Source organism: Stegostoma tigrinum, chromosome 1, assembly GCF_030684315.1.
Source record: "Stegostoma tigrinum isolate sSteTig4 chromosome 1, sSteTig4.hap1, whole genome shotgun sequence".
Lineage (NCBI taxonomy): Eukaryota > Metazoa > Chordata > Chondrichthyes > Orectolobiformes > Stegostomatidae > Stegostoma > Stegostoma tigrinum.
The window spans coordinates 76,238,327-76,265,345 of NC_081354.1; the positions used below are offsets into that span (position 1 = coordinate 76,238,327).

The 27,019-nt window shown below is 40.4% G+C and overlaps 2 protein-coding genes across 7 annotated transcripts in view; one reads left to right on the forward strand and one right to left on the reverse strand.

The window, feature by feature from the left end:
* The window catches only part of ppef2a (protein phosphatase with EF-hand domain 2a), a 73,414-nt gene extending 71,078 nt beyond the window's left edge, over nt 1-2,336 (forward strand). Inside the window, exon 19 of the mRNA XM_048533645.2 lies at nt 848-2,336. Coding sequence (XP_048389602.1) covers nt 848-1,029 — 182 coding nt within the window. The 3' untranslated portion in view covers nt 1,030-2,336. The remainder of the gene's footprint in view (nt 1-847) is intronic.
* The window catches only part of nup54 (nucleoporin 54), a 55,473-nt gene continuing 30,107 nt past the window's right edge, over nt 1,654-27,019 (reverse strand). For 3 of the 6 annotated variants that reach the window (XM_048533650.2, XM_048533667.2, XM_048533688.2), the window contains 8 exons: nt 25,333-25,520; nt 22,840-23,036; nt 21,167-21,221; nt 11,854-11,947; nt 9,870-9,977; nt 7,173-7,292; nt 6,917-7,027; nt 1,655-6,636 (listed from right to left, as the gene is read on the reverse strand). In XM_048533650.2, the coding sequence (XP_048389607.1) occupies nt 6,508-6,636; nt 6,917-7,027; nt 7,173-7,292; nt 9,870-9,977; nt 11,854-11,947; nt 21,167-21,221; nt 22,840-23,036; nt 25,333-25,520 (1,002 nt within the window). In that variant the 3' untranslated portion in view covers nt 1,655-6,507. Of the gene's footprint in view, nt 6,637-6,916; nt 7,028-7,172; nt 7,293-9,869; nt 9,978-11,853; nt 11,948-21,166; nt 21,222-22,839; nt 23,037-25,332; nt 25,521-27,019 lie in introns of all 6 variants that reach the window. The other 3 variants (XM_048533659.2, XM_048533680.2, XM_048533674.2) reach the window with 2 other exon arrangements.

The window sequence follows — 27,019 nt, forward strand, 5'->3', positions numbered from 1 at the left end:
TTCAAAAAGGCAGCTCACCACCACCTTCTCAAAAGGCAAGTAGAGACAGGCAATAAATGCTGGCCCAGCCAGCGCCCATGTCCCATGAGAGAATTTTTAAAAAGTATTGCATGATGTTTATTGTGGATATTGCTGGCAAGACAAGTTACTGCCTATGCCGAATAGTCCTTGAGAAGGAAGAGGTGAATGCCTTTCTGGAGCTGCTGCAGATCAAGTGGTACAAGTACACAGAGCTGCAGGAGTGTTCCAGCATTTTGACAGAGTTAAGAATAGAGATGTATTTTCAAGTCAGGGTGATGAGTGACTTGGAGAAGAACTTGCCAGTAGTGGTGTTCCCATGCATCTGCTGTCCTTGTCCTTCTAAATGGCTTGAACAGCACTTCTGAAAAACTGGGAGTTAATTAATTAAAGTACCTGCTATTTGATTGCTGGACAAATCCTCAGTGTGAGAAACTGAAAGCAGTTTGGCCAACTGGCAGCCAAACCCAGAACAGGTGACAGCAATTTCTCAGAGCAATGTCTTGATCAAAGTAAATCTGCCTGCTTTAAAACATAAACAAAGCTTGGCAAAACACTGTCACTCATCATTAACTGATGCATTCTCCATGGTAACACCACTCTCAGAGTTTGCTTGTAAACCAATTAGCACCCAGTTCTCATACAGCATAACATGTAGTTTCACCCTTTATTTTCAGAGTCCTTGTATATTGCCCTGACAAATACAAGACAATCTGCCTTGTTACAGTAATTTGAAGTCCTGTACTATCTAATACTGACTCAGAAATTGTACATGTTGTTTTCTGTCAATGGAAGCAAAGTAAACTATCCATTTTCATGTCAACGGCAGGTCTGATAACATTTGAGGAATTACAAAGAACTTGTAAACTCCTCAGTTCTCACCTTAAGATTGATGTTAGTGATAAAGCCATTGGTGACCTGGCTCGCAGTATGGACTTCAACAAGGATGGAAGTATAGACATTAATGAGTTCCTTGAAGCTTTTCGTCTGGTCGATAGCTCAAGTTACTAAACTGGAGATGCTGATATGCTGCTAATTCCACAATTGAGTTTGGTGAATTAAGCAAAGAATTAAAAAGGAAGATGTCAAGCTGATAATGACATAAAACAGGCCATACATTGTTTGAAAAGAAAACATGCTTTGTTTAATTTTAAAATGGTCATTTCTGGAATAAAATGGCCACTGCAGATCACATGATTTGCAAGTTGGCTACAACTGTAGAAACTCTAGTAATTACAAGGACAAAGCTAAATCAAATCAATCTCAGTGCAATTTCTTACCCTGAAATTGCATGGATAGTGAAACAGAGAGCAGTATACATTCTGTCTGCTGAACTTGAACTGATAATAAAGGGGATGTATCAAAACTCATCACGACCGCACTTGTGCTAGCAATCATCATCTAACTTAAGTGTTTGATGGATTTTCAAGGACAGACACTAACTACGAATGGACAATGTCACATGACCAAATCACATCTGCCTTTTTGTACAGTTTTAATTGTACATTTATGAATCCTTGACAATCTGCTTTAACATGAGAACAAAGAACAGCCACCAGTGCTCAAGGCCAACAGCTAAGCCTGCCTCAAGTCCAAGTCTCATTGTTCTCGAAAGAATCCTGCATTCGCCAAAATGAAAAACCTAGTTTCCTGTCAATATGAATCATCCTGCTGCATCAATCAATTCTGCAAGTCCACGGTTCAACCACCTGGGATCACCTCAACTTTGTAATGTCTGAGTGAAAAAACCCTCATTGATTTTTCTTATTCACATGAATCAAGTTTCCTCACTGTTGGTTTTAACATTATAGCTGCAAAACTCTTCTTTCCTGTTTCTTGTGTTTGTGTCAATGCATATGTGTGAGAGAAATGTCAAAGACCACAGTGGGTTCAAAAACAATTTAGGCATGAATACATACAATTCTTTAATGTAAACATAAGAGTGTTTACTGCAAGATATCTTTTTAAAAATTCACAAAAGCAGGTTGGAAAACACATTACATTTGAAGTTAAAAATACTCTGCTCAAGACAGAAAATGAGGACAATAAACTAGTTTAATCAGCTTCCCTACCTGTCTCATATAAAAGTTAATCTTGGTCATGTCATGATGATGATGGATGAATTTATGTGACACTTAATACAAATATAAACAAATATACTTCAAGTACAAAATATCTGTTTTACAATTCACTGCACGGTATATTTTTCTGATTTTCTGGTAAATTTAGTTATTCATTTATTGTTAGAAACATAATCATTACTTGCATCTGAAATGTTTAAATGAATAGGTCAGCAACTATTTGCATATTATGTATGGAACAGCTTCTTTTATTAAAAAAAGGAAACCAAGAGTTTCTGTGTCAAAAATATGCTATACTTTGGGGAATCTCCAGCATCTGCAGTTCCCATTATCTCTGATACTTTGGGTCAAATTTGGTGACTGCTGTTGACAAAATGATATTCTAATAAATCTCATTTCAGCAGTGAATAAATGACATCTCACTCAAGCATGTTAATATGTTTAACGATTCAAGTAGGACATGCAAGGTAATGCATTTTGGCAGGAAGCAGAGAGCAGCTAAATTCCATTAGAATGGAGAAAGAATGCAGAAAGCTACAGAAAAGGGATTAGGAAATCCTAATCCATGAATCACAATAGTTAGCATGCACATTCATCAGGTATTAAGGAAGGCAAATAGACTGTTAGTCTTTATTTCCAAGGGGATGGAGTTTAAAAGTAGGGAGGTTTTGATAAAACTATACAGTCACTAGTCTAGTCAGATCACAGATGGAATATTGTGAACAGTTTTGGGCCAATTATCTAAGGATATATACCAGCGTTGGAGGCAGCCCAGGGAAGATTCTAGGTTGATACCAGTTATGGACTGTGTTTGGAGAAGTTGAAATGGTTGTCCTGCTGTACTCATTGGAATTTTGAAGAATGAGAGCCAATCTTATAGAAATGAAGATGATATTTTGAGGACTTGACAGAGTGGATGTGGAAAGGTTATTTCCCATTGTAGGAGAGTCTAGGATCAGATGGCATAATTTCAGAATAAAGGGTTGCACATTTAAGACAGAGATGAGGAGCATTTTTTTTTCTGGCAGTAGTGAATCAATAGAATTCTTTACTGCACAGGTCTGTCGAGGTTGGTCCATTAAAATCTATCTTAACCTTGAATATAGTTGATCAGTAAGAGAATCAAGGGTTATCGGAAAAAGGCAGGAAAATAGAGTTTAGGATTATCAGACCGGCCATGATCTCATTGAACGGCCACGCAGACTTGATGGGCTGAATGGTCTACATCCGCCCACATTTCAAGCGTTGTACAGAAAATCAAACCAGCTATTTCTGACTGTTGCAGTTCAAGGAGATTAGGGACACAAACAGATGTTACAAAGGAAGATCCAGGATTTCAACCCCTGCAATTTTCATTTATTCTAACTTTGTCAAAGCTCCATGATAGTACACTCAGTAACATGTTACCTTGATGTCAACAGCAGTCACTCACACCTCATCTCTGAGATTCAGTTTTTTTTGCCCATGTTTGGACAAAGGCTGCAAGGAGGTCAAGAGCCGAGTGGCCCAAGTGGAACCTAGACTGAACATTAGTGAATATTTGTTTGTAGTGCTGCGAGACAGCGCTGTTCACAAACCCTTCCATCACTTTATTGATGATCGAAAGTAGGCTGATAGGGCAACAATTGGTGGGATTGAGTTTTCCATGCTTTTGTGGGCAGATGTACTTGGGAAATTTTCTACATTGTCTTGCAGATACCAGTGTTGTAGCTGTACTGGAATAAGTTAGCTAGGGGCATGGCTAGTTCTGGAGCACAAGTCAACAGGACAATTGCCAGAAATGTTGTCAGGACCACAACCTTGGCAGTATCCAGCGCACTGCCATTTCTTATGTGGCATGAGTGAACTTAATTGACTGAAGGCTGACGTTAGTAATACTGAGGTCCTTAGAGGAAGCGGAGATGGATTTTCTATTCAGCACATCTGGCTGAAGAGGGAAGCAACTGCTTGGACCTTTCCTTTTGTATGGATGTGCTAGGCTCCCTCATTGTTGAGGATGGGGATATTTGTGGAGCCTCCTCCTCCAGTGAGTTGTTAAGTGTCCACCATCATTCATGACTGCTGTGGCATGACAGCAGAACTTCGATCTGATCCATTGATTGTTGGAATTACTTAGCCCTGTCAATCACTCGATGCTTATGCTGTTTGACATGGAAGTAGTCTTGTGTTGTAGCTTCACCAGGCCAATGTCTCACTTTTTGGAATGCTTAGTGCTAGGGTTGACATTTCCTTCTTCACTGAGCCAGGATGATGCCCAGGCATGATGATAATGGTGGAGTGGGATGAGCCAAGGAGTTGAAGATTGTGTTGGAATACAATTCTGTTGATTCTAATGGCCCAATTTCTCAGGGATTTCCAGTTTCCAGTTGCTAGATCTGTTTGAAATATGTGACAGTGGTGACAGACAACAAAATGCAAGGTATCCTTGACATGAAAATGGGACTTAGTCTCCAAAAGGACAGTGAGGTGCTCACTCCTAACAATATAGTCATTGTTAAATGCATCTGCTGCACACAGACTTCCCCATCAGCTATATACAGAGTCATTGGTAATGAAACAGTAGATTTCAAGACCAATGTCAGCATTACAGGTATCATCCAAGTTAATGGCCATGCCAGCTACCGTTCAGAGGCCAGAGGCAGATTCCTACATCTTTATAATTTTCATCTTTTAACATAGTTCAAATTTCTAATCGAAATGGGTATGTCTGTTATGTTTTATCAATTTTATTAGTTTTGTAGTAACTAACTCACTCTTTAAAGGGCCATTGAGTTGTAGATTGTGTTGAAGTACAGTTCCATTTTTGGGCCACTTTTAAGCACCTGAGGCTAGTGCTGCAAAATTTCACCCTCAAAAGCAGAGTAATAAAGTCTCGACGTCAGCTACATCATTCCATTATTTGAAACTCAAAGCTCTTTTCCAAAGACTGTAATTCAGACACTTAGTTGGGGAAGAATCACCATTTCTCATGGTCAGAGGTCATTCATTTAGGCTTCCGGTATTGAATCACAATTCCTCAGTCATCACAAAGAATTGGAGCAAATTACTTTACAATCAGTAAGAAGTTTATAGTTTTGACCAATATTCTTAAGCAAGGAAATAAAACACTTATCAGGTTGAAGAGCTGGACGAGGGGTGTTAAGGAAATGTCACATGACATTTTAAAAATATTTGCAGCTGAACAAAATATGGTTCGCACTATGAAAATAATATTTGAAGACTCCAAAGTGGATGATTATTAAATCAAATTGTTTATTTAGAATTTATACCCTCTTTGCTTAATTATAACAAACATTTAACACATTTATAGTAGTTCTTCAAAGGAGAGCCTTGTCAGAACTAAGATTGTATTGATGTATGTTTCAAAGTGACCATAAATAGCACAGGAAATTATTTTGTAAACATGCCTGGCACCAACCTGAACTTCCTACTGGATTAAAAAAAGGAGTTGCATGCATTAACATGAAAAATATCACAGATTGAATTTTAAAAAATATCAACTCCCAAAAACAAATCCAAGCTCCTTGTGATAATTCTATAAATACACTAGTACAAGTTTAACAAAAAAATAAAATCAGTTTGGGTATCTAGCTCTTCAGCTTCTCTGAATTATCTAACATTAATGACCAATTCATGGCTCCAGTCTCCAGGGCTCTTATTATGTCCATTAAAGTACACTTCAAATTTTCCACATTCATAGCAAGGTCACATTTTCAAGTTGTACAAGTTGTTCAGAAGTACTCAGAATGGTCAAACACCTACTCATCTAAAATAAACAAAGCTCCAGCTGTGCGCTAATATTTTATGAAAATGTAAAGAAACTCCAATTTGTTCCTGACTTAGTCAGTACTGATAATAGGCATTCCTGTTCAATGCAAGTCTGATTGTTAGCAGCATTAAAAAAAAATCTGTCCCAACCTATTGCATAGAACAGGAAAATCATATTTATACAATTGACAAAAATTGGAAAGAGAAATTGAGATATGCATCCAGAAACTACTATTTGCAATTTTCGTGAATAAATACTTATTACATATTAAACAGGTTAAAACCTACAATAAAATAGGTCATTCTTCAGTGAGCTGTCATTTCAAACATTCATCACTAACTTGCGCACAGTAGTATCTAAGCTATGCCTTCAGACATGCATAACAAAGTCACTCAATAATCACTAATCTCTTGTAAAGTTTTGTAAGTGGCTGCTGTCAAGGCAAATATTAAAATTCCCAAAGCTACAGACTTAACCGAGGTGACTGCAGCATTTAATGAAGAATGGCAACAACATTTCCTTCTCCAACCACACCAACATGGAGATGCTGTATCATTTGTGCAGGTGGTATGGACCCAAAAACAGAGTTTGGACAGGAAAAATAACTCTCTTAACCAAAGCGATATTCCAGAAAGGCCATCAACTGAAAAGGTCACGGCGAATATGAACACTCTCATTAAGGCCATGCTCAATTAGCTTCATGTCCTCCAAATCTTCCTTCAGAACACTGATCAAATGAGTCAGACCTTCCTGCTGCAATTTCAGGTGCTAGGAAGATAAACAGCTACATTAGCAGATATTGAGAAAGATGCTGCATGCATTTGTAAGCACATTTCTAAACAATTAGAAAATTTCTCACTGATGCAAAACTGTCTCGGCAAGAGTGCTGCTTTTATTCTAACATAAACTTTTAATGTATGCAGTTTTTTTTTAAAAAGGTAAGCCTAAGATTCTGTATTGTCAAAATCTAACCAGCACAACAAAAAATTTCAACATATTTTCATTCTGTGGAACTTATTCTATCACATTGGGGAAAAGCTAACTGTACCTGCTTGATTTCACCCAAGAGATCCCCATCGACGCTGTATCTCTCTTCTGATCTCACGGCTCCAACATGATTCTGCATTCTTATCTGAGACATCAGTTCATTCAAACGGCCCTGCACATAAACATCATTACTGCAACATGCTGTCTTTTCCATTGATATTTCGTAGCAACCACGTCAATTTAATTATACATGCTCAATGCAAAATGTTGCTGTTCTATGTCATTCTAAGTTCCAAGAATTTAGAATTTATCTGTACCTTAAACTGGGTGGGTGCATTTAGCTCACTCTGGATAGTATCCAGCTGCACACGAAGCTGTTCTTCTTCTGCTTGTATTGCATAACCTGCTTTCCTCTGGATCTCTTGCTTTATTAATACCTAAAAGAGAGAACAACATGAACTGAAGAACTGACTAGCCTAAGTTACACACAGATTGTGGTTGGACGGAGGCCTATAAGCATACTCACAACACTACAAGTTTATAGAAAGCTTTTAGATCAACACTACTTCTTTACCAGACCAAATCAAAAATCTTTAGCTGCACGATTATAATTATTTCTCTTTTTTTCTTAGAAAAGAAGTTTTATTGTCTTGTCGCCCCAAACTGCCCCCATATGCAAACACCTTTGAAATCTGGCAATATTTCTAAAAATATCAGAGGATTTCTCCCTGACATTCTTACTAATGTTTTCATCTTTCAGTAGAACAACATTGCTGAAACACACTAAAAAAACCTGGTGATTAAGGCATTGTTGCTTGCAGAGCGCAAATGTACTACTGAATTTCTTACATTGCAACAGTGAGTGTAATTCAACAAGTTCTTCCTTCACTATTAAAATCAGAATGATTACAACACAGAAGGATGGCATGCAGCCAGTTGCTTGAGTGTCAGATCTCTGCAGAAAATTCTTTGGGAGATCTGGTATCATTATATTAATTCAAGTTTCTCTTTTATATTCTTCTTTTATCTAATTTTCCCCCTATAAATTGCAATGGTGCCTGTCTCAACATTTCTGAACTTCACAGATTCAGTGTACACATTTCTCTTGACAACCCACTTATTAGATATTTTAACCTGATAATTGCACCAAAAATGATCTTCATCTATTCACTTTATCAAAACACTTCTTGACTTTAAACACATTTAATAAATCTCAGGTTTCAGTAAAAACAGTCCCATCTCCTTTTTACAACAATTTGTATTTTCCGAAGTTTGCAGTCATGTCGAAACCTTCGTTGCTGAATCAAATGCATTCTACGGTTTTAATTTCCCTTCCGTAAAATGCATTAACTGTGATTTAAACATTGGCTTGCATAAATGTATTACTTCTTTGCTCTGTACGCTACACACTGTGCATAAAATCAAAAATGTTACTAGCTAATAAAGCGCATTAGTCCATTTTCTATTCATGAACAAACTTTCTACCTCTTGCATCAGAACAGAAGAATCTTTGTTACAGAAGAAAAACTCTGCTAAAATCAATTCTGAATACAATATGCCAAATAAATGACTACAGTATTATTTCAACAAAAAGAAACCTAAAGTAAGTTTTTGTCGTTGTTGAATAAGACAAGGTGGACATGATCTCAATGTTTCAAATGCTTTTACAATATTCTTGTACTAACCTTTCTAACCTATTAGAAAGATAGGAATCATTTGTCAAAAATTAAAAGCAGAAACAGTTAGAAGCACACAGGTCTCTCAATATCTTTCGATTCTAACGAAATATTACACTCCTGACTGTCACAACCTGTGTTTTCTCTTTAATGCAGCTGACTGACTTGGAGGCTTAAGTATTTTGGCATAATCTCAAGAGACTTAATCTGATGTCAATCCTCTGCTTGCATTTATTGCCAAACTTCACGTCCAGCAAACTGCTATTCTTGACTGCACTGCAGCATTGCTCAGAGTTGAGATGCTGATCTGTGGAGAATTCACCTCCTGATACAGTAAACTGAGACCCCTTTATCTATCCAGGTTGAAGGCAATCCAGAGAAGAAAGTCACAGGTGGTTTCCAAGTCTCACAGAAGCTCAGTGTAGGGCTCTCCAGGCTTGAAAAGTGACACAAGACAGGATTTAATCCGGTTATAAAATATGTAACAAACATGGCAAAGCGAACACGAAACAAAATATCCTGCAATTCGGGGCAGTTGAACAAGATCAGATTGAGAAGTGCGAATTACAGGCAGCTGTGGACAGCAATATCTTTTCCAAATATTGTGACCAACAGAAGTAACAGGCCATGAAGAAATAAAAAAGATGAAGCCAAAGTATTAAACAAATTTAAAAAGGTAAATGTTGCAATGAGAAGATGGTCGGGCTGGCATTCTGGGGCTCAAAAAGATCAAATATGAGTTAATGGGTAGTCTTCAAACAAATCTCTCTCGTGAAAGAAAACGATGAAGATTCTTTGGAGGATTTGTAGAGCACAAACTGGCCAGTTACTAGAATCAGAAAAGTTTGGAAGGAGGAGATAATTAAACTTAAGATTAAGCATACAAGACACAGAATGCAAAGTTGATTACACAGTGGTTTGGACACTGTCATTTGGAACTGCAGTTCAAGCCTGGTGAGAATTATAAAATTGAAAACGGATGCTGCTGGTTTCAAGGACCTGTGCACACAGTCTTCAATTTTGTTCTGAATGGACATTTACACACAAAATTTAAACTTCTCCCTATTGAGCCCAACTATGAATTGTTTTAACTCAGAAGTGATGATGGCTGGAGTGCAAAACTGTGAGAAGGAAACCAAATCAAGTTGGTAATGCTCATCAGGAAGTGGGTATTTGGCTGGAATACGACAAAACAGTTTTGTTCTGGAACACCTGATCAAAGGGAACTCCTTACTAACAATATTTGCATCGAAAAAACAAATTTGCAAGAAGTATAGATTTTAAAAAGGTTTTAAAAAAATGTGCACACAGAAGTTGCGAATATACACAATAAACTACCTGCAAGACTTTATGAGCTTGGTCCATCAGTTTTCGCTTGTACTGGGCTATCTTTGCTACTGTTGTAGCCTGGTTCTTCTGCAGCTCGTTTACATCCTCAGATATAATCTGTATTTGGGGGTGGAGAAGATACATCAATGGTGGGTTATCTAAATTTATAGATGTTGAAAAACATATCAGTTATGAAACTCAATCTTTAATTGTTTTATTTGAGCAATAGCACAAGTGGAAATCAAGATATTATAGGAAAGGGTTAGTCTATGTGTGCTCAAGCTGTGTGTGAAATATGTCGCTGTACTTCCAGCTTGTTTTTACATAAGCAGGTGGATGTGCGAAAGAGTTTTGAGAGCATCTCTCATTTTGAAAGTAAAAAACAAACAAAAGCAAAAAAAACACAAGGATAACATTATTTTACGACCTTTTTCTCCCAACAAAAAAGGAGCCAAACAGTTGCTTGTATAAAGAAATTAGAATGAGCTGACTCACAGGCCTATTTCAAATACTTGCTACAATGAGTACTAAAGCAAAGCTCTTATACACAGTGTCAGATTAGCAACTATTACGAATGTAATTGAAGATGCTGCACTTTTTTTTGAATGACTCCACAGGACCTCAACAAACAAAATACAATCAAGACTCACAGTGGAATTTAAAAAAAAAGGACACGTCAGGATTAGGTTTATCTGATCTGATGCGGAAACATTCTTTGAATAGCTAGGAATGAGAATACCATGCCAATTTGATCCCAGACATGGCTGTTTCTGCTTCAGCCAACTGTCAGAAACTGCATAATAGCAGCACAGCATTGGCATTTCCGCTGGTTGTTGACCTCTTGATAACAGGACAGCAAGATTCTGCTTGGGAAATCCTTATAAATGACAGGAGAATCATTGCATATTGCACCGTTGGTTAAAAATCAGTGTCCAGGACCTCTATAAACATACCTTGTAAATAGGTGTTGTCATCTCTTATGCTTGAACGTGAAACATTCTCTATACCTCTCTGTCTTATTTTCAGCCATTTTCCCTTTGGCCGCATCTTGACAGAACCATGACAAGGATTTTTTTTTTAAAATGTAAAAAATGTTTTTTTTTGGGGGATATTAAGTCAGGTTTTTGTTCTAGCTTCCTGCATATCTCAAATCTTGCCTTACAAGGTAGGTAATCAACCTAGTCTCAGTAACCACATCACACTATGGGAAACATAACAACAACCAAATCACTATTATCTAATTTAGTTTAATTTGCTGGCAAGCAACTGAGATCAGCAAAGAGCAGATTAAAACCTCATTCTCAAACGCTGCAATGCCATTAGCTAGTGTCTCAATGTGTTACACCTCTCCAAAGTCAGAGTCATAGAACTGTAGAGATCTATAGAACAGAAAATTCAATTAAAAATCTGCAAAAAGAAACTAATTTAAGGTAACTTTAATGCCTATACTTTTGTTTCTAAATATGTGCAGTGACAATTTTCACAATGCAGTGATACATAACTGCATTGAAGAAAGCTTTGCAACAAAATTAATGGATTCTCAAGCATTTCTGACCCAAGTCACTTTCCAAAATATTGATGCACAAAAGGTCACAATATGTCAAAGTAGTTTGAACTAGTTAATGACAACTGATTGTTTAAGCAAAGCTTAGCAATTAGCTAATTAGTGCATTCTCCATGGCAACAACCCTACCAATCACAGTCCATTTTTTAAAACCAATCGGCACAGTCCTCTCAGAATAATTGGTGTTTAGCTTTTGTTTTGGAATTTCTTGCAAATTGTCCTGATGATTGTTAGTCTAAGAGCTTTGATAGAACATGCCACTTTTCAACAATACTCAAGTTCTGCGTTACCAAGTGGCCAATTGTTGCACAACTTGCAACTGCATAACCATACCAGGTAAGAATTAACAACAGAGAACGATAACGTTAAGTAAACAGAACTGATAATGTTGTCTAAAAATGGGCTTTTGAAGCTAAAATCCCAACTCACATCCAGTCTGCTCTGATGCTGCTTTGTCATCTGTTCCTGGAACTTGAGCCTCCTCAGCAATTCCTTAAAACCCACCATGGGCACCGGTATAAGCCTTAGGAAGGAATGAGGAACAGAACAGTTAATAATCAAGATGCATATATACAATGAATGAAAATGCTGTAGAGATTCTTGTTATCACCATCCATGTAGCTAATGTTTATAAGATCTGGAGATGGAGGATACCAGCTTTTCAGGAATATGCATACACCCTTCAAAACATACTCAATATAAAAGTGAGAGAATGTATGCTTCATTGAAAATAAGGTTAATAGCACATTGCAATTGAGTATAATAAGTCTCAAAAGTATAAAACTTGGAACTGAGTCCACACAGGATTTCAGATCTTGCTTGACTTTAGGTCAGATGGTTTTGTTGGTATCAAGTTCACTTGAACCAGAGTGTTGGAAAAAATAAATCAGACTACTGTGTTAGGCTGTCTATTCCATACCATTGCAGCATCTAACTGAATAAGTTATTTTGCTTATTTAGTTAGATTAAAATTCACGGACAATAGTTTATAAAAATATCTTGTCTTTTGATCATGAAAATTAGGGATATGGCCATTTGGGCCCATGAATCTGCTTCTCCATTCAATAACATCTTGGCTGATCTATTTGTTTCATCATCATGTCCACTTTCCCCATTTACACTCTATGACTTAACTCAATTGCCTAACTTTCGCTTTGCCTTAAAAATATTCAATGGCCTCCCTCCACCGCCTGAGACACAGAGCTCCAAAACTGCACAACACTCAGAGAAAAGGAATCTCCTTCTGTCCTGAAAGGGTGACACCTCATTTTAAAACAGCATTCACTAATTCCGGACTCTCCCTCAAGGCAAGAATTCCCTTCCATATTCAGCTCATCAAGGCCATTCAGGATCTAGTCACCCACACGGCTCTGAGCTGTCGTCAAAACAGGCCCAGCTTATCTAGTCTATCCTCATGGAGCAACCCACTAATTCCAAGTATTAACCTAGCAAACCTCCACTGAACTGCATTTATATCTTGCCTTAAGACCGACCATAACTGGACACAGCATTTACCTTAACTAATGTTCAATTCCTCTAAAAGATACCATCTCGTTAGCTAAGACCCGAAAGAACGGCGGATGCACCTCACTGGCTGTCTTGATTACACGCTGTACCCGTATACTAACTTTTCACGGCCCACGTACTAGAACTCTAAATTCTTCAGCAGCGCAATTCTGCAGTCATTCTCCTATTACTCTACAAAACTTCACTATTCTGTCCTTCCTGTCAAAGTGAACACGTTTTCCTCCATCTATGGCTTTTTGTACCCACTCACTCAACCTATCTTTACGGGTCTACAACTTCCTTTGTCTTCAACAAACTTTCCTACTTATCTTGGCATCATGTGAATTTACGTGTACCCTGCCATCGCTCCCCCCAAAGTTTTATGTTTATGCTCAATTCCTTTTGAAATAAGGGTTAGCATCCCATTGGTCTTCTTGATTATAGGCTATACCTGCACACTAACATTTTGTGACTCATTACGACAACAGATAACTTACAGACTCAAACTTTTAACTATGTGAATTTTTTTTTAAAAATAGATGTACAGCTCAGAGAAGGGAACTTATATCAAGCAAGTTTCAGGGGGGTTGGACATAAAACGGGGAAATGCATTCCAGGCTGAACTGGAATACCTGGGAGTTCTCTCGGGCTTTGAAGATGATGGTAGAGAAGACCGTAACCTGAATGAGAAATATTTTGTGCCATCCCCTGTCAAGATACTCAAGAACAGAGGTTAACATTCAGTTCATCCTTGTCCTGTGAGCTCCCGTGGAAGGTGTGCTAGTGAGCTGAGGTTATGTAAGAGCGTGAGTTTGAGTGTTGTAGTGTGCTGTGAAGATCAGTCGAAGAATCAATCACTGGTCACCCGTGTGTTGTGGGTGAAGGGTACTCTCGCTCTAATGCCAAAAGAAAACAAGATGAAAAGTATTTCAACTAATCTGCCAAGCTAATAATCAATTGCTAAACTGCAACATTCCACTATCAGCTCTTCATGAGCTACTCATTGAAACTGACCTGTATATCTTTTAATTTCTTTCTGGACTCACTTCTCTTTTCCAATCTGGTTGCATGTGTCATGTTATTTTTCTTCATGTGTTTAATAACTACCAAACTCACTTTTCTTACCTCCAAAAAGCTTAACTGGCTTTTTGAAAACAAATTAATTTGGCCTATGAGAACGGTTTCCACAAGGGAGGGGATCTTTTGTAAATTAACCTTGTACAAAACCGAGGAGGGTACTGAGCAAACAAAAGTGGAGTTAATTCATCCCTCCATATGCAGGAGCTTGGAAATCTGAGGTCTCCCGTCTGGAACCATTGTAAATTAGGAACCTTACCTGGAATCTGGTTATAACACTCCTGAATTAGAACACACAGATTAGAACATCCTTTGCAGCTCAGAATTCAACACAGTCTTTCTCCACTGAAGTAACTTTTTTTTTTATTCTTCCTACCGAACAACATTTGCAGTATTATATTCCATCTATCACACTGATTCCCATGCACTCAACATGTCTGCAAGCTCCTCCTTCAAAATTTTCTTGCCTATCTTCATGTCAGCTGACAATTTAGCTATCATGCCTTTCTTCTCCTCATTTAAGGTATCCATGTAAACAGTAGAAAATTGAAGCCCCCGTACATAGCCCTGCTCAACTCCATACATCATGTCACACCAGACAAGACCCACTTATAATAAATTGTGAGGCTGGATGAACACAGCAGGCCCAGCAGCATCTCAGGAGCACAAAAGCTGACGTTTCGGGCCTAGACCCTTCATCAGAGAGGGGGATGGGGTGAGGGTTCTGGAATAAATAGGGAGGGGGGGGGAGGAGGCAGACCGAAGATGGAGAGAAAAGAAGATAGGTGGAGAGGAGAGTATAGGTGGGGAGGTAGGGAGGGGATAGGTCAGTCCAGGGAAGACGGACAGGTCAAGGAGGTGGGATGAGGTTAGTAGGTAGGAGATGGAGATGCGGCTTGGGGTGGGAGGAAGGGATGGGTGAGAGGAAGAACAGGTCAGGGAGGCAGAGACAAGTCGGGCTGGTTTTGGGATGCAGTGGGTGGAGGGGAAGAGCTGGGCTGGTTGTGTGGTGCAGAGGGGGGAGGGGACGAACTGGGCTGGTTTTGGGATGCAGTGGGGGAAGGGGAGATTTTGAAGCTGGTGAAGTCCACATTGATACCATTGGGCTGCAGGGTTCCCAAGCGGAATATGAGTTGCTGTTCCTGCAACCTTCGGGTGGCATCATTGTGGCACTGCAGGAGGCCCATGATGGGCATGTCATCTAAAGAATGGGAGGGGGAGTGGAAATGGTTTGCGACTGGGAGGTGTAGTTGTTTATTGCAAACCAAGCGGAGGTGTTCTGCAAAGCGGTCCCCAAGCCTCCGCTTGGTTTCCCCAATGTAGAGGAGGCCACACCGGGTACAATAGATGCAATATACCACATTGGCAGATGTGCAGGTGAACCTCTGCTTAATATGGAAAGTCATCTTGGGGCCTGGGATAGGGGTGAGGGGGCAAGTGTAGCATTTCCTGCGGTTGCAGGGGAAGGTGCCAGGTGTGGTGGGGTTGGAGGGCAGTGTGAAGCGAACAAGGGAGTCACGGAGAGAGTGGTCTCTCCGGAAAGCAGACAAGGGTGGGGATGGAAAAATGTCTTGGGTGGTGGGGTCGGATCGTAGATGGCAGAAGTGTCGGAGGATGATGCGTTGTATCCGGAGGTTGGTGGTGTGGTGTGTGAGAACGAGGGGGATCCTTTTTGGGCGGTTGTGGCGGGGGCGGGGTGTGAGGGATGTGTTGTGGGAAATGCGGGAGACATGGTCAAGGGCGTTCTCGACCACTGTGGGGAGAAGTTGCGGTCTTTGAAGTACTTGGACATCTGGGATGTGCGGGAGTGGAATGCCTCATCGTAGGAGCAGATGCGGCGGAGGCGGAGGAATTGGGAATAGGGGATGGAATTTTTGCAGGAGGGTGGGTGGGAGGAGGTGTCTTCTAGGTAGCTGTGGGAGTCGGTGGGCTTGAAATGGACATCAGTTACAAGCTGGTTGCCTGAGATGGAGACTGAGAGGTCCAGGAAGGTGAGGGATGTGCTGGAGATGGCCCAGGTGAACTGAAGGTTGGGGTGGAAGGTGGTGGTGAAGTGGATGAACTGTTCGAGCTCCTCTGGGGAGCAAGAGGCAGCGCTGATACAGTCATCAATGTAACGGAGGAAGAAGTGGGGTTTGGGGCCTGTGTAGGTGCAGAAGAGGGACTGTTCCACATAACCTACAAAGAGGCAGGCATAGCTGGGGCCCATGCGGGTGCCCATGGCCACCCCCTTTGCCTGTAGGAAGTGGGAGGAATCGAAAGAGAAGCTGTTGAGGGTGAGAACGAGTTCGGCTGGGCGGACGAGGACTGGTCGGGCCTGCGGGACAAGAAGAAGCGGAGGGCCTTGAGGCCATCTGCATGCGGAATACAGGTGTATAGGGATTGGACGTCCATCGTGAATATGAAGTGTTGGGGGCCAGGGAATTGGAAGTCCTGGAGGAGGTGGAGGGCATGGGTGGTGTCACAGACATAGGTAGGGAGTTCCTGGGCCAAAGGGAAGAAAATGGAGTCCAGATAGGTGGAGATGAGTTCGGTGGGGCAGGAACGGGCCGAGACAATGGGTCGACCAGGGCAGGCAGGTTTGTGGATTTTGGGAAGGAGATAGAAACGGGCCGTGCGGGGTTGGGGAACAATGAGGTTGGAGGCTGTGGGTGGGAGGTCCCCTGAGGTGATGAGGTCATGAATGGTGTTGGGGATGATGGTTTGGTGCTCGGGTGTGGGGTCATGATCGAGGGGGCGGTAGGAGGTGGTGTCGGAGAGTTGGCGTTTGGCCTCGGCGATGTAGAGGTCAGTGCGCCATACTACCACTGCGCCACCCTTGGTGCCACCAAGAGCATAAGACCCACTTATGCTCTGTTTCTGACAGCCAGCCAATTATCTATTCACACCAATAGGTTACGCACTGAGTTTTATGTTCTGCAATAAACTTTGGAAGCTTATCAAACACCTCCTGGAAATTGACAAACATGATTTTTCTCTCATAATATCAAGCTGAAGATTCTTGATTCTCATGAGTTTTTCGAAGTGTTTAGCTGTAACCTCCGATCAATTCGAGACACTTTCCCCACTCAGACATCAAACTAATTAGCCTGTAACTTGGTTTTCGGCCTTCCTTTCTTCTTTCCTCCTTTCCTAATTTTTTTTTCGGGGGGGGGGGGGGGGGGCGGCGGTGGGGGAGAGAACAGTCATATTTGCTATATTGCAGTCTGGTGGAACCATTCCTAGATCTAAAAAATTGCAGAACACCACAAATGCATCCACTAGTCAACACTTCTAAGACCCTCAGGTGAAGTCTGTCTGGACCAGCAGATCCATCAGCCCACACCTCTCTCAGTTTGCTTGGGACTGCTGCCCTCGTGATTACAACTTCATTTGAATTCCTCCGCCCCTCCACCTCCTGATTTACAGCTATTACTAGATTCTTTTTTGCATCCTCTATAACAAAGACTGATGCATTTAAATCACATTATCATCAACTATTCCTATTCTCACTCTCTGGTGAACCAACAATTACCTTTCTATTCCTTTCCTTTTCAAGTATTTGTATAGACTCCTGGATCTGCTTTTACATTTCTACACTGTTTCCTCTCATACTCAAACCATAGGGTCATTATGTTCTGAGTAATTTTGGTCATTAGTTATATTCTGACTAATCATCTGATCTGTCCCTCATCTTTGTAAACTTCTTGAGCAACCACAGATGGTGAATCCTCCCTCTGGAATTTTGGAATAAAAGAAACAGTCAGACAGGATATTTTGAGATATCCTTTTAAATCTCTCCCTTTCAAATTGACTTTTACACCCAATCATATTGTGGCCACTGTTACCCAAGGATGCCTTAAATCTCTTGTCATTCATTCATCCAGTCACATTATACAATACAAAGTTGAATACAACCTGTTTTCTGGTCAGTTCCAGAAAGCACTGCTTTAAGAAACTCCCGGCAAGTTTGTATATAACGTCACCGATGATCGTTGCTGTCCCTTTATAACAAACAACCAATATTTCTTGTATAATTTGTCCTACATTGTGGTTACTATTAAGGGGCCTTTAGAGGACTTCTATTAGTAACCCCTTCCTACTATTTCTCATATCTTTCAACAGATCCTATCTCCCAAATGAAGGTCAATTCTGTCTACTGCATACATTGATTAACCCACCTCCATTACCTAGCTTCCTATTCTTCTTGAATGTGGTATGATGCTCAATATTCCGATCCGGTCATGCAGCCACATCTCCAGGGCTATCAGTTCGAAGTGCATTATCAATTTGTTTACAATTAATGAATACAACACACATTCAGAAACAGAACTTATAACGTGTCTTTCTTTGTAAGATCTAATCTTGACTGTTAATGTGTTCTTAAAGTTTCTCTCTCCGCCCCATCATTCTCTAACCCTCCTTTCCAATATTACTATTCTCCTCTTATCTTTGATATACCATAAGTTAGAGACATCTTTCCACATTTGATCCCTTGCCTGAATAGTTAATTTAAACAGCTAGCCAGATTTGAGAGACTGTACCTGTTCTAATGTTTCTTTACAGGTAGATTTACTGACAAACAGGAAGTAAAGTGCTCTCACAGGAGAACATATACTTGATCAAACACTCAGATAATTATCTTGCTGTTAAGAGGTGATTTAATGACACCATTTAAAGAAAAAACGTCAGTTATTATCTTTTCAAGGGCAAATTTGTTTTTGAAGTTGTACAATTCACATATTTGTAAGTTCATTATACTGTTTCCCTCTTTTTAAAAATGTATTCCTGTTGTGAACCTGTCCACAGCAGGAATATTCCATTAAATATCCAATCTAGCCATCCTTGTACAGTCTCTCCTTACAAGTTCCTCCTAATGTACATCAGATTTTAGTGATGAGGATGGGATTAATGGACAAAATTAACTGCATCAGATAGCAGCAGAAACAAACAGTGATAAAACAATATGGTTCCCAGTGAGTAAGCTGCTAAACCAGCAAAGGATTTAGTTGAATTATGTGAAGCCTGAGCTTCAAGTGGCCTCGGCAGTATATGAGATGCCACTGGGTCCTGGTGCACATCTGATTCAACAACTGACTATCCTCAGTTTGACAAATAAATCACCCCACCAATTGCCTCTTAGCAGGTCCAGCATAGAAAATACTCCTTTTCAGGTTCCTAAAATAAACAAAAGCCACTCCCTCTAGCTACCTTTTCTTTTACAGCATTAAATGAAATATATTTAAAGTTTTATGAAGTTAGAGGGGGAGAAAAAACTCTGTCAGGCTTAACAGTCTCAAAACCAAAAAGAAAAGCTCTGAGCTCTAATAAATTACACTGAACCAAAACATACTTTGGAATAAAAGTAGGTTATGCATGAGAGAGCTAATTAGTTCAAATATATTAGCAATACAGGAGGGGTTATGGGCTGCCCAAGGCAGATGTTCTGCTCAATTTTCCATGCCTTTTCAATTGCTTGGCACAGCCTCTCATTTTCAAATTAATTGAGCAATTTGTCAAAGGAAAAGAATACACAAGGCGCGTTTTCTTTTGCTATCCCCACAAGCACTTAAGGAAACAAGCCCTCTCCTGGAAGAATCCTGTGTCTGCAAGTAACTGCTGAGCCTCAAGAATCTAGCTCTTGAAGCATCACCACCAAATGTTCATGGAATCTAACACTGGGTCACCCTGCTAAGGATGACACTGTTACTGGAGCCTGGGCAATTCGCGAAAGGATGAATACAACCTTGAGTTGTCAAATGAAGTTACTACAAGAGGTCTGTCAGAGAGAAGAACAGTTATTCCTTCAGTAATAGAACATAATGGAAATAAGTTAATACTGCTTGTAGCAATGCTATATGAGAAACAAAACACATGTCAATTGTAACTACTAATATTGCCTAGGTATTCAAGCCAAAACATCCAACAATGCAGTTTACTCAGCAAGCTTGGGAGCTCCATCACTGTGTGGAGACTGATCTGAAAATTTCATCAGAAACAAGCTCACCTATAATGGGTCAAATAGCTGTTTGTTCTCACATTTCAGCTACTTCAGAACTGTCATAAAGTCATACAGCACAGAAACAAACCCTTCAGTCCAACCATTCCATGCCCAACATAATCCCAAACTAAACTAGTTCCACATGCCTGTGCTTGGGCCATATCCCTCCAAACCTTTCCTATTCATTTACTTAGATAAGGGTCTTTTAAATGTTGTAATTGTGCCTGCATCCACGACTTCCTCAGGAAGCTCATTCTAGACCCAAACCGTCTGTGTAAAAATTTTGCCCCTCGTATCTTTTTTTAAAAGCGGCCACCTCTCACCTTAAAAATATGCTTCCTAGTCTTGAAATTCCCCGTGCTTGGGAAACAACACCTACCACTAACCCTTTCTACACTGCTCACCATTTTATAAACCTCTCAATCTCCTACACTCCGGTGAAAAAGTCCTAGCCTGTCCAGCCTCTATTTCTAACTCAAACCTTTCATATCCAGCAATATCCTGGTAAATCTCTTCTGAACCCTCTCCAGCTTAATAATATCTTTCCTATAACGGGACACTTAATCCAGAAGAGGTCTCACTAATGTCCTGTACAACCTCAACACGACTTCTCAACTCCTATACTCAATGAAGACAAGTGTGCTAAGTGCTTAACACCCTGTCCACCCGTGATCCAAACTTCAAAGAATTATGTATCCAAACCCCTAGGTTGCTCTGTTCTACAAACCTAAGGTCCGACCTTTAATACACACATCCTGCTCCTGTTTGTTGCTCAAAAATTCCATACCTCAAATTTATCCAGATTGAACTCAAATGCCATTTTCCAGCCCATTGATCTCCTTGATCAAGATCCACAGTGAAACAAGGTCCCTATACCACTGACTGCACTTTCTGTGCATTGAGCAGTGGACTTGAAAGTATACTGCAAGACATTAATGTATGCACGCTTAATCTGTTCATTCATCACAAAGCCCTATCTGCCCCAATAGGTATTTCCACTGCAATGGAGTGGAATTTCAGAAGTACATATTCAATGTTCGCACCCAACACATGAAACGTGATGCCATCACATGAACCTTAGCACAACGAACTAAGTAAACAAAAGTAAAACATTCCACTTTTACAGTTTCCACGTGTCATGCAAGGTGTGTGGGGAAAGGAGGAGATAGAGAAACCTACTTTTCAGGATCAGGATTGTCAACTTTAGCCTGCTCCCAAATTATTGGATCAACACCTGCAATGGAAAATGGTACCAATAACTGCAAAATTCACTCTTAGAATTTCTTACAATTGGCAGCTTGTCAGAATATCTAAGTGAGCTATAGGTTTTTTTTAAAAACAACTTATTACTGTGAATCATTTCAGATAGCTTCATTTAAATCAACATTCCATCAGCTTTCAATTGCAGACAGTGAATTTCTGATGTACTGTTTAATAAAATACACATTTTAGGGCGGCACAGTAGCTCAATGGTTAGTACTGCTGCCTCACAGCACCAGGGACCCAGGGTCAATTCCACCCTCGGGCGAGTGTCTGTGTGGAGTTTGCACATGTCACTCATGTCTGCCATGGGATTCTGCCGGGTGCTCCGGAATCCTCCCATAGTTCATAGATGTGCAGGCTGGGAAGATCAGCCATGAGAAATGTAGGGCTATAGGGATAGGGTAAGTGGGGTGGGTCTGGGTGGGATGCGCTTTGTTCCTCCATGTTGAGCATCAACAGGGGACGCACTGAACATGGCAAGAGCTCAATGTATTCTAGTGGGGAATCTTCAATGTCCGCCATCAAGAGTGGCTTGACATCAGGACTACTGATCGAGTATGGACTCGATGGGCCTGCTTTGACACTGTAGAGATTCTATGATTCTACACGAGATCAGAAGTTGAGAAAAAATACATTTTATAACTGGGAAGTACAACCAAGGAGGAACTTGCACCCACACTTTAGCAACTCTGAATTTTCTAAGTTAAAATTGATTTTTGCCTCGGATCTTTCCACAAGTGGTGATCAGGCTGCTCCTGAAACAAAAATACCCACATGGTCCCGGAAGATGTTGATCTCCTTGGAGCTTTCCTGCCCAATGCGGTTCAGGACTGGAGCACAAACCAATCGAAGCTGACACTCCACTGCAGATTGAGGGAGTTGTCGGAGCTGTTGTCTTCCAGGTGTATATTAAACCGAGATCCCATCTGTCTGTCTGGGTGGATGTTAAAGATCCCACCGTACTATGACTTACAGGGGCAAGGGAGTTAAATCTAATAACCTGGACAAAATTTATCCCTTGATCAGCATCACAAATGATAGATCATACCAGCTAATCATAATGCAGTTTATGGGAAGCTGCTGTACAGAAATTGGCTGCTGTTTCCTACAACAGCATCAACACTTCAAAAGTACTTCAACGGTTGTTACGTACTTTGAGACGCATGGTGAGGTAAAACATGACATTAGTTCCAGTCTTTCTTAAAGTTCAGCATGAGATTGAGTTTGACAGAGTTGGTCCTCTGTGGCAAAACGGGGAGGAATCTAAATGGGTTAGACATGACAGGTTTATCCTGTATATTGTGGTTTGAGTCCAATTTTCATGTGCAGAAGCTATTCAGCCACATTATCTAATAAAGGCAAGATAGTGCAGACACTGGAAATCTGAAAGAAACAGAGAATAATGGAGAAACTCAGTAATTCTGGCAGCATCTTTGGAAACAATAACAACATTAACGTTTTGAGTCCAAAATGACTCTTCCAGAACTGATGCTAGACCTGAGTTTCTCGAGAATTATCTGTTTTTGATCCACATTATCTGCTCATTTCAATAAACAGGTGGCTTAACTGCTTCATATTTGACTACATACCAGCAGGAGGATTCTGCAGCAGTTGTTTCATCTGAGCTGGAGAAAGTTCTGTTCTGGGCAGTGCGACAATCACTCCTAACTGCATCAGTTGACTTTTTACATTAGCCTGCTCCAGCGAACTGTAGAGGTTTGTCACCGAAACCCTTCTGGAATTTCCGTTTGGAAAACGTTCAACGACATAGATCACCATTTCTGTCCTGTAAGTAAAAAAGGTCTTTACATCCAAGATGTAATCTAGAGACACAAGTAAAGTGCTAGTTCAGATCACAACTCGGCTGATAGTAGCCTGTTGGAGATAGCAAGAACTGCCGATGCTGGAGTCTGAGACAACACAATGCGGGGCTGAGCAAACACAGCAGGCCACACAGCATCAGTGAAGCAGGAAAGTTGACGCTGCAGGTCGGGACCGTTCTTCAGAACAGAAATGTCAACTTTCCTGCTCCTCTGATGCTGCCGCCCTGCTGCGTTCTTCCAGCTCCACACTGGGTTGTTTCAGCAGATAGTAGAATTTTTTAAAAAATCTTCAAAAGTCTAATGATGATCAGTCATTAATGGAAAGAAATCTGCATCCTTACCTGGCCCGTCCTACATGTGACTCCAGGTTTATTACAACGTATTGACTCTTAGCTGTCCTATGAACAGGAACAGCAAGCCATTCAGTTGCTTCAAACTGCTCAACAGTCTCAAAGAAATGAAACTGGGCAGACAACCAGACATCAGAAACAATAACTGCAAACTCAGCACTGTTGGTCCTGCAAAGATCTCCTAACACCCAAAGACGAGTGCTAAAGGTGGGAAAACTGACACAGACTAGTGAAGGAACAGCCCAGGATTAACTGTAAGGTACAATTACACAAGCACGATTACGATCCAGACAACACCAACACCATCTCTGGAGGGTATTCCTTTCCCAACAGCAAAACAGGTGCAGCAGAGGCAATAGCACAGTGGTATTCAGTTAGTGCTGCCCTGGGAATCCTCAACATGGTCTTCGGATCGTGAAGTTTCATGCTATCGGGTCAAAGGCAAGAAACCTTCCTGCTGATTTGCACGTAACAGCCACTGCCTTCAAGTGATGAATCGTGTTCTTCCACGTTGAGCATCAACAGGGGACACACTGAACATAGCAAGAGCTCAGAATGTACTCTAGTGGGGAATCTTCAATGTCCACCATCAAGAGTGGCTTGACAGCAGGACTACTGACCGAGTCCAAAAAGCTGCTGCTGCTAGATCGAGTCTGTGGCAGGCAGTGAGGGAACCAACAAAAGACCAAAAAAATCCCATTCTCCATCAATCTACCAGCTGCAGAAGCAGCTATCCATGATAATAAGAGTGCCCACTGCAGAGTCCTGGCAACAAAGTCCTACCTCACACCAAGTACTTTCCATCATGTTGCGAAGCATTATCACCTAGCCGAACGGAATACACGCAGAATTAAACTAGTAACTTGAAACAGAGCATGCATGAGGCACTGTGGGCCAACAACAGAAGCAGAATTGCACACCCACACAATCTGCAAACTCATGGTCCAGCATATCCCCCACTCCACCAATTTCTAGCAATATTTTAGTTACAGTCAGTCTGCCTTTTTATTCCTGCAAGTTCAATTGGAACACCAGCACATCCAACTTCCCCTCCAATCCACTCGCCATCCTGACTTGGAAATATATTGCCATTCTTTCACTGTTGCTGGGTCAAAATCCTGAAATTCCCTCCCTCACGGCATTGTGGGTCAACCCACAGCTGGTGGGCTGCAGCGGTTCAAGAAGGCAGCTCATTACCACCTTCTCAAGGGCAACTAGGGATGAGAGCAATAAATACTGGGCAGGCAGTGATGCCCAAATCCCACAATTGAATATATTTAAAAAAATTCACCTAGATTGATGGGAAAAAGACTAGTTTCTGATGATTATAAAAAATTTATGGGAAACTATTCCTGTGTGAAATGAATTTAGATAATTACAAATAAAACTCCTAATAAGTATAAATATATTAAAAAATTGAACCGCAGATAATGAGAATGACTTTGAAAAACATTAGTGAGGTAAGTAGCAGGACAATCCCACTGATGAAGCGAGGATGCTTCTAACATAATGCTCTAGAGCGATTAACCTTGCACCTCTCTCCATAGATACAGTCTGACCTGCTGAGTATTTCAACATTTTCCAGCTTTATTTCCAATTTCTAACAGCTCTTTTGAGTTTTGCTTCTTTTAAAAGGAATTGTTGGGAGCTGAAGAGACAGATTATCCCGCCACAAGCTGTGCTACAGCCAACATAGTTGCGTTCAGAGTTGAACTATCCTAACAATGTATTATGAGGTAACAGTGTACAGCTGGGTGAACACAACAGGCCAGACAGCAGAAAAGTAGGACAGCTGACGTTTCGGGTCTGGACCCTTCTTCAGAAAAACAATGTATTATTCTCTGTCATTAACACTGTTCCTTCATAGTAAACAAAGAACAACGTCAAATAACCGACTCGCATTACTTACTGGTCGTCTGGCAGAGCTCGGATTCCTTCAACATTCACCATGATTTGTGGCAATCCCCCGAGAATTTTGTGCAAAGATTCTACGATCAATTGCTGCTGGTTTCGAACGTCTGCCTCTTTTTTGTTAAAAGCCAAAGCTACCAGGCCATCCTCATCCTTATTATTGGGTATGCAGCTGAAACCAACAGTCTATGACAAGATAGATGCAAAACATTAATTAATTACTTTCAGAGGTCTTCAAGATGAGAGTCTAACAAGGCCACAAAAACACCCACACAGTCAGTCAGGGAAATGGGGAGTATCGACTATGCACAAAGAATCAATGTCAAAATGCAGTACAATTCACACGATAGTTTATTTTAGTATCCCATCGCTGCCGATGTGCCAGGTTATAACAACGCACTTTCCAGACCAAGTCCAAGCTCCGAATACCTTTAACAGAACAATACAATCTGGCTGTTGCAATAACAACCAGGTCAAAGTGTTCTGGTCACTTCTCAAGTTGAGCTAAAATCTGGTTTTAAAGCCGATCAGAAACTTTAAAAACAACGTGATGTGGAGTTTGGTAAGAATAATAATAATAATAATAATAATATTAATTATTAAATAATAAAATAATAAAAATAAAAATAAAAATAATAATAATAATAATAATAATAATAATAATAATAATAATATTAAACACAAGAAAGAAAATTCTAAAACATTTTTTTGTAACATGTCACAGGAATTTAAGCACAACATTAAATATTTAAAGGTGAACTGTAACTTTAGCACACTATTGGAAGAGATTTTTAAAAAATTTTCTGCTACTCAAGTTAACTTCCGCAATCGGTTGGGGATTCTCACAGATGAGAATTAAGTAAACCATTTCAGCATAAGGAGGACCAAGAGTAGGCCATCTGACCCATTGAGGCTGCTCCACCATTCAATAAAGTCGTGGCTGATCTTTTATGTACTCAGTTCCACTTACCCATCAACTCACCATAATCATTAATTCCCTTAGTGATCAAAAATCTATCTTTTGCCTTAAAAACATTCAACGAGGTAGCCTAAACTGCTTCGTTGGGCAGGGAATTCCATAGATTCACAAGCCTTTGGATTTCTCCTCAACTCAGTCCTAAATCTGCTCTCCCTTATTTTGAAGCTATGCCCCCTAGTTCTAGTTTCACCCATCAGTGGTAACAACTTTCCTGCTTCTATCTTATCTATTCCCTTCATAATTCTGTGTGTTTCGATAAGATTTCCCCTCATTCTTCTAAATTCCAATGAAGAGAGTCCCAGTCTACTCAAATCTCTCCTCATTAGCCAACCCTTTCAACTCCAGAACCAACCAAGCGAACATTCCTCTGCACCACCTGCAGTGGCATTACATCCCTCCTCAAGTAAGGAGACCAAAATGGTACACAATACTCCAAATGTAGCCTCTCCAGCACCCTGTAACAGCTGCAGCATAACCTCAATTTTATACTGTATCCCTCCAGCACTGAAGGACAATATTCCATTTGCCGTAATTACTACCTATAATTACCAATGTTTTGTGATTCATGCACAAGGACAACCAGGTCCCTCTGTGCAGCAGCGTGCTGCAATTTTTCACCATTTAAGTAATAGCCCATTTTGGTGCTATTCCCACCAAAATGAATCACCTCACATTTACTAACAATGTACGCCATCTGCAAGGCACT